This window comes from Impatiens glandulifera, chromosome 7 (assembly GCF_907164915.1).
Source record: "Impatiens glandulifera chromosome 7, dImpGla2.1, whole genome shotgun sequence".
In the NCBI taxonomy this organism is placed as follows: Eukaryota; Viridiplantae; Streptophyta; class Magnoliopsida; order Ericales; family Balsaminaceae; genus Impatiens; species Impatiens glandulifera.
In genome coordinates this window covers 1,812,899-1,820,123 of record NC_061868.1, presented here as the reverse complement: position 1 = coordinate 1,820,123, position 7,225 = coordinate 1,812,899, and the positions used below count along the sequence as shown (strand labels likewise).

Here is a 7,225-nt window from a genome sequence, read left to right as displayed (position 1 = left end):
TCGCCCTCGAGGTATTTGTAGTTTATTTTCATCACGGATAACGCTACCCGAGTTTAGGGTGTCACATGTTTAGTCATAAGTTTGATTTTTATTAAGAACTTGTTTACTTGAAGTCGGAGGACATGATGATTCTGCATACTCGAGTAAACTTTCTAGATAAAAAAATCTTAGTTAATTTTCTTATATAGATTTGTTGTATGTGAATAGATATAATTAAATAAAAATGAGATAAAATTTGGACAATTAAAAATTAGTTAAATGTTTAATAGTCAAAGGTAGCTTCAAATGAATATTTGAGCTAATATCAAATTCTAAAAACAACAAACGTGACTATTTATTGTAAGCAATTAGTTGCCAGATATTATTATTATTATTTAAAGTATGGATCCAAAGGTGTATTCTTATATATGAACAAAGTCTCTCCTCCAATTAAAGGTATAGCTAGAATTTTGGATAAAAAAATGGAAAATCAAAAGACTTGGAGTGGAGGAATATCTCCAAATTCTGAGATCGAAGTAGTCGGAAATGACTTTCCGACTACTAGTACTGGATCCCTCCACAAACGGAAGAGCGCACGCTTCAACCTCCCGGAGGCAGTTCCCACCGACGACGACAACACGTGCGTGGAGATCACTTTGGACGTGCATGATGACTCAGGAGTCTGCTATGTCAAGACGATAAATGAAAAGCCTGACGCTGATCCGAACCATGTCAAGACAATTGAAAAGCCTGATGTTGATCCGAGAGATCGAAGGTCTCGGATCAAACATATCTCTAAGGAGTTGAAACGGATTACCTCCATGACATCCCAATGGTCCAAACCATGCCAAAGGTTCAATCGGAACGAGTCGGAGGCACTTAAAGGCTTGAAATTCATCAGCAAAATTGACGTAAATACTAATTGGCTCGCCGTCAATAGACGGTTCGACAAACTCACTTCCTTCACCGAGCTACTCCCTCGTTATGTCTTCGGCGAATGTATCGGTACCGAGTCTAATCTTAATAGTTGGTTAATTTTATAAAAATATTTTTTTATAGAAAAACAAACGTAATACGATATAAATAAGAGCAGTAAAAAACAAATAGGTGAAATCGTAAAAATGAGTGAAGTCATGATAATGTAACTTATTCCACCTTTTAGGACACTCCCTTAATCCAAGACTCATGGTACATAGTGAATATCTACTTACTTTAGTTAAGAAAATAAATCATAAAAAATTGATAATGATTTTAAATTTTTTTTTTTTTTTGTAATCTTACTTTTTAATAGGTATAAACACGGTGCCTAAGGATTTTCTTGAGAAAAGCGATACGGAAATTAAAGATTTTCTCGAAAAAAAGAAAAAGGCGAAAGATGATTTTGCGGTTAAAATATTCGACGCACTTCGCATGAGATATAGAATAACCGGAGACTCGATTGACAAAACTCTGTTGAGAGAATTTTGGGAAATTATTATAGACGAAAGTTTTGATTCACGCCTCCATATATTCTTTGACATGTGAGCCATTTAAATTTAAATTATATTCTCCTTCAAATTTATTTAAATTTGAATATTATTAACATTTATGTATTAATATTAAATTTGAATATGGAGCAAATAAATAGTCCCTTGAATTGAATTTGTAGGGTGGATAAAGATTCAGATGGAAGAATCACTGAAGAAGACATCAAAGAGGTAGTGAAATGGTCAATTTATATAGTTTTACTTAATTTGGTGGCTTTAATCAACTTTTATTTATTTGGTGAGTTAAAAATTCAATTCCTTCAATTTAATATTTAGATAACTCGAGAGCTTGTTTGATTTTTTTTAACTTTTATTCCAAATTTAATATTTTTTCCATTTCAATTCATCTATTATATCATCAGTCATTCATTCACTAAACTATCAAAATATTCTTTATTTAATTCACTTAAAATTTAAGGAAAGTTAAATTTTAAAGAACAAATATTATTAAATTTTTAATATATACATAATTAAAATATATTTTAAACATTATTTCATCTAAATCATCTAATAAAATATTTTAAAAATAAATAAATTTTAAGTAAATTAAAAAGATCGCCTAAACAACTCTTTGCTATAGAGTCGGCGTTTGGTTAATCTTCTCATACTTTCAATTTCATTTCTTTCCGATAATATAATGATCATTAAATTATAAAAACTAATTAAAAAAAATGAATATTTTACCCAAAATTCAAATAAAACTAAAAGAAATGATTTTTTTTAATTTTATCTAATTTTTTTATATTACATCATTTGTCATTTTAACTATAAAGTTATTCATTTTATCAATTAAAATATTAAAATCTTTCTCTCTATCTTTAACAAATTTAAAAAAAATTAATAAATTCAACTAACTAAAACTAAAAAACCTAATTTTATTTATATCAAACAAAATTTGGTAGACAATAATAAATAAATAAAATCACTCAAATAACTTAAACAAGCTCTTGGACAAATGCATCTATGAGAAATAATACAAAAAAAAAATTTGAATAGTACTTGTTATACTCAATCCTCTAATTGATTGAACAGTTGGACTTATTTGATTGTTGTGATCGTGGGTTGAGTGAAAGATTTGATTTTTTTTTCAGATTATTGCTGTAAGCGCTTCTGCCAACAGACTCTCAAATATTCAGAAGCAGGCGCATGAATATGCAGCTTTGATCATGGAAGAATTGGACCCATATAATTCCGGCTATATCTTGGTATAAATTCCTTCAAAATCGGTTTGATAATTGTAAAAGTTTGACGATTAATTCAATTGAATTACATTACATTACATTACCTACAGATAGAGGACTTGGAGATTTTGCTGCGAGCACCAATCCATTCCTTAAGCGGAGACGACAGTAAATTGAGCCATCTGTTCAGCCAGAAACTAAAACCAACTAAACTCAACCCAACAAGGGCATTTTTCAGATACGTGAAATACTTCTTTCTGGATAATTGGAAAAGGGTTTGGGTTATTGTTCTATGGGTTGGAGTCATGATTGGTCTTTTCATTTGGAAGTTTATTCAATACAAGAATAGGGCTGCATATGATGTAATGGGTCATTGTGTTTCCATGGCTAAAGGTGCTGCTGAGACTCTTAAGCTGAACATGGCTTTGATCTTGATGCCCGTTTGCAGAAACACCATTACTTGGGTCAGGAACAAGACCAATTTGGGAGTTGTTGTTCCATTTAATGACAATCTAAGCTTTCATAAAGTGAGTTAAAAATTTTGAATTCTACATGTTTGATAAAATGCTCCAACCAGTTTTTGCTTTATTCCTAGGTCATAGCTGTGGCAATTGCAATTGGAGTTTGTATACACGGGATTTATCACTTGGCGTGTGATTTCCCTAGGCTACTCGATGCAAGTCCTGATAAGTACGAGCCGATGATCCAATACTTCGGGGAGCAACCAACAAGTTATTGGCACTTTGTGAAGAGCTTCGAGGGGATAAGTGGGATAATCATGGTGGTTTTGATGGCCATAGCTTTCACTTTGGCCACACCATGGTTTAGGCGAAGCAAAATCATTCTCCCTAAGCCATTCAATAAGTTTACTGGATTCAATACATTTTGGTACTCCCACCACTTATTTGTCATTGTCTATGGTTTGCTCATTGCCCATGGCATCAAACTTTATTTGACTCATGAATGGTACAAGAAAACAGTAAGTTGTTATCTTGTAGTTGTTTTTATAATGTTTTGTGTGTTAGAGATTGAGGTCATTGTGTTGGAAATGATAGACTTGGATGTACCTGGCCATCCCAATTATAGTATACGCCTGTGAAAGATTAACTAGAGCGTTCAGATACAGAACTGAAGTTGTCATACAAAAGGTATACAATCTAGAACAATTGGACAATCTATGAGCCTATATATATGCTTTCATGCAAAATGGTCAGATAATTATCTTAATTATGAAACTTGAAGGTGATTGTTTATCCTTCAAATGTGTTGTCACTTCACATGTCAAAGCCTAGCGGATTCAAGTACAAGAGCGGACAATACATGTTTGTTAATTGTGCTGCGGTTTCCCCATTCGAATGGTAGCTAAGCCTTGTGAAGATCACCTACTAATTTCTTGATAGATCTTTAATAAACAATATCTAATTGTACAACAGGCATCCTTTTTCCATAACATCAGCTCCTGGAGATGACTATCTCAGTGTCCATATTCGTAATCTTGGTGATTGGACCAAACAGATGCAGGTCGTTTTCTCCTCTGAGGTATGACTTTTTTCTAAATGTGGCTCAGTCATGTATCGGTCTATTGACAATTTCAAATTATCATCTTGTAAAATCCAACTCACATTACTCAAACCATTTTATTATTTTTAATTTAGAGTAGGTTAACTCATTCTAACATGCAAGTCAATTATCTTGAAAGGAATGTTAACAATCTTAATAGTTTACCTTATTATGTGTGTGTTTGTTAAATTGAGACTTTGAAAATTTGATTCTTTTATTTGACAATGAAATTAATATCTCTATGCGGTTCTTCAATAGATTAAAAATGGACTCCAGAAAGCAGTTGGTTTGCAGGGGGAATACAATCCCAAGTAAGTTAAAAACATCTTTTCACCTTATGTTGAAATTTTCCTTTATACTTAAAATTTTATTGTGCAGCATCCCAAAAGTGAAGATTGATGGTCCATATGGAGCACCAGCACAAGACTACAAGAAATATGATGTAGTATTGTTGGTGGGTCTTGGCATAGGGGCAACTCCAATGATTAGCATTTTGAAGGACATTATGAACAACATCAAGGCCATTAGGGAAGAAGACAAATCCCTTGAAAATTCAGACCAATTTAAGACCAGGAAGGCATATTTCTACTGGTTAACGAGAGAGGAGAATTCGTTTAATTGGTTCAATGAGGTAATGAACGAGGTGACAGAAATGGTCGATGAAAATGTGATAGAAATGAATATTTATTGCACAAGTGTGTATGAAGAGGGAGATGCTCGATCTGCACTGATCACCATGCTTCAGTCTATCAACCATGCGAAGAATGGGGTTGATGTTGTGTCGGGCACTAGTGTCAAGTGTCATTTTGCCAGGCCCAAATGGCGTGATGTCTATAAGAACATAGCCATAAAACACACCAATTCGCGTGTTGGTAAGTAACGCATATATACATACATGATGCGCCTCATTTGAAAACATAATCTAGACATTGAAATCATAAATGTTTTCAAATGGGACTATTAATATTGGTAATTGTGTTTTAATGTGAACAAAACAAATGCAGGAGTTTTCTATTGTGGAGCACCAAGACTAACAAAGGAGCTAAAGCAACTATCTTTGGATTTCTCTCATAAAACCTCCACTAAATTTGATTTCAACAAAGAGAACTTTTGAATCTTCAACCAAAATGATGAGCTGCCCTAGTAAATATGCAATATTATGTATTACTAAACACTTTTTAACTTTGTTAATGTGAGAAATAGTATAACCGAACCAACCGTCCAACCCTAGTTATTACCAAGAGTTTCTTCTTTGTAGATGTATTTTTTCTGTCTTTTTTCTTAGGTTGCAAAATTTTTCTTATGCATGACATGAAGAAGCACTTATTCCAAATAAAAGACCATCAAATGCCCGATTTGATTCAGCAGCTGCAAGAGCCCGAGGATCTAAAGCAGGTTCAATTATTAGATACATTTATTGAAATGAACTCCTCCAATATGATGGCCAAGAGCTTTAACCTGTGTTGTGAACTTGTTTGATATATTTAGTGAAAGCAGCCTAATCAGGGCTTGCATTTGTAGAAATGTGATCTTAGAACTTGCCTTATTTGAAAATGTTTTGAGCTCTTTTTTTTAATCCAAATTGTGGTGTGAAAGACTATTCAAAATTAGAGTTTTAAAATAAATCTCGGCATGTTAGCCTCTTAATAAGATCAATTAGATCGATTCTTACCTCGTTCGATCGAGTTTACTGTTTATTTTGTTGAAATCTTTCACATGTATGATTCTCTGTATTTTTAATAAGAATCAAACACGGAGGCATTTGGTATCTTAAGTAGACTTTCTACTTAAGTTACTTACTAGGTTTTAATCCAACTAGTATTTTAAATACAATTGATTTGTTTGATTTAAAAAATAAAACAATAATAAAAATATCTTAGAAACAAAATAAGAAATCTACAAACAAATGCCACAACGAGACTTAAAAGGAAACTTCATAAGAACAATGGAAAAAGCTGACCAGAAAAAAATAGTATTTTCTTGACCAAATATAGGTTTTCAGATTATTTGAAAATGCATAAATTATGTCATATTTAATCATGGAAACATCCAATGTGAATAGTACTTCAGAAACTATTGAGTTTCTTTGGGCTGAATTGGACCATTGACTTATGTTTTGAAAATTAATTATGATATAATTAAGTTACATTTTAAATTATTTTTTTATTAAAATAATAATAATATTTAAATGATATTTAATAAATAAAAAATTATATTTTAAAATAAATTTATATATATTTACATTAAAAATCAAATCAATTAACATCAGTAAAGACATTTTCTTAATAAACCCATTATCACTTAAAGAACAAATAATAATTTTGACAATTTAGATTATCATAAAATTGATAATTCTAATCATTTGGAATTATAATTCCATTATATATGTAAGACCAAAATTGCGTTCAAAGTTGAACTTTAAATAGACACTATCTAACCAACAAATTAATTTAACATATAAATGGTTAAATTGAAATATTCCAATGTGGATAAAATGGAAAAATAACTAATTAGCAATGAGAGGAAGTTCGGACAAATATAATAAATAGATAATTGCTTAATAAATAAATAAATAACTAATTGATGCAACAAGTAAAAAATTTGAGGAACGTTCGGCACAATCGGCACGATCATCACGGTCGACACGGTTGGCATGTTCGGCACAATCTGAACGGTCGCGCAAAATTCGGTTGTTTGATTTGGTCGTAGGTTACGTGAAACGTGGTTGGAGTCACGATCGTCGGCACATTCGGCACGATCGACATAATCAACACGTTTGGTACGTTTGTCTAGAAATTGTTCACTTGTGTCACGAATATTGGGTCGAGAAATCATAAATACAGTCGATAGAGTTGTTTGAGAACAAATATAGGGTTGTGATTGCTTTAGGTCATCGATTGCTTTCAGTTCTTAGGTCGTTGGGTTGTTAAACAGGGTCACTAGTTGGCTAGTCTACGATCATTCCTGGTCGTAGATTTT

General features: G+C 32.1%; 1 protein-coding gene across 1 annotated transcript; it reads left to right on the top strand.

Moving 5' to 3' along the window:
* The first annotated feature begins 461 nt into the window (after positions 1 to 461).
* Positions 462 to 5,485, top strand: LOC124944877 (respiratory burst oxidase homolog protein C-like). Its single transcript, XM_047485224.1, has 12 exons — positions 462 to 1,005; positions 1,355 to 1,499; positions 1,628 to 1,676; positions 2,597 to 2,710; positions 2,797 to 3,213; positions 3,282 to 3,665; positions 3,742 to 3,834; positions 3,929 to 4,044; positions 4,120 to 4,225; positions 4,505 to 4,557; positions 4,625 to 5,118; positions 5,251 to 5,485. Exons 1-12 carry the CDS (start codon positions 462 to 464, stop codon positions 5,358 to 5,360), a joined length of 2,625 nt encoding a protein of 874 aa, XP_047341180.1. The 3' UTR covers positions 5,361 to 5,485.
* Positions 5,486 to 7,225: the final 1,740 nt, after the last annotated feature.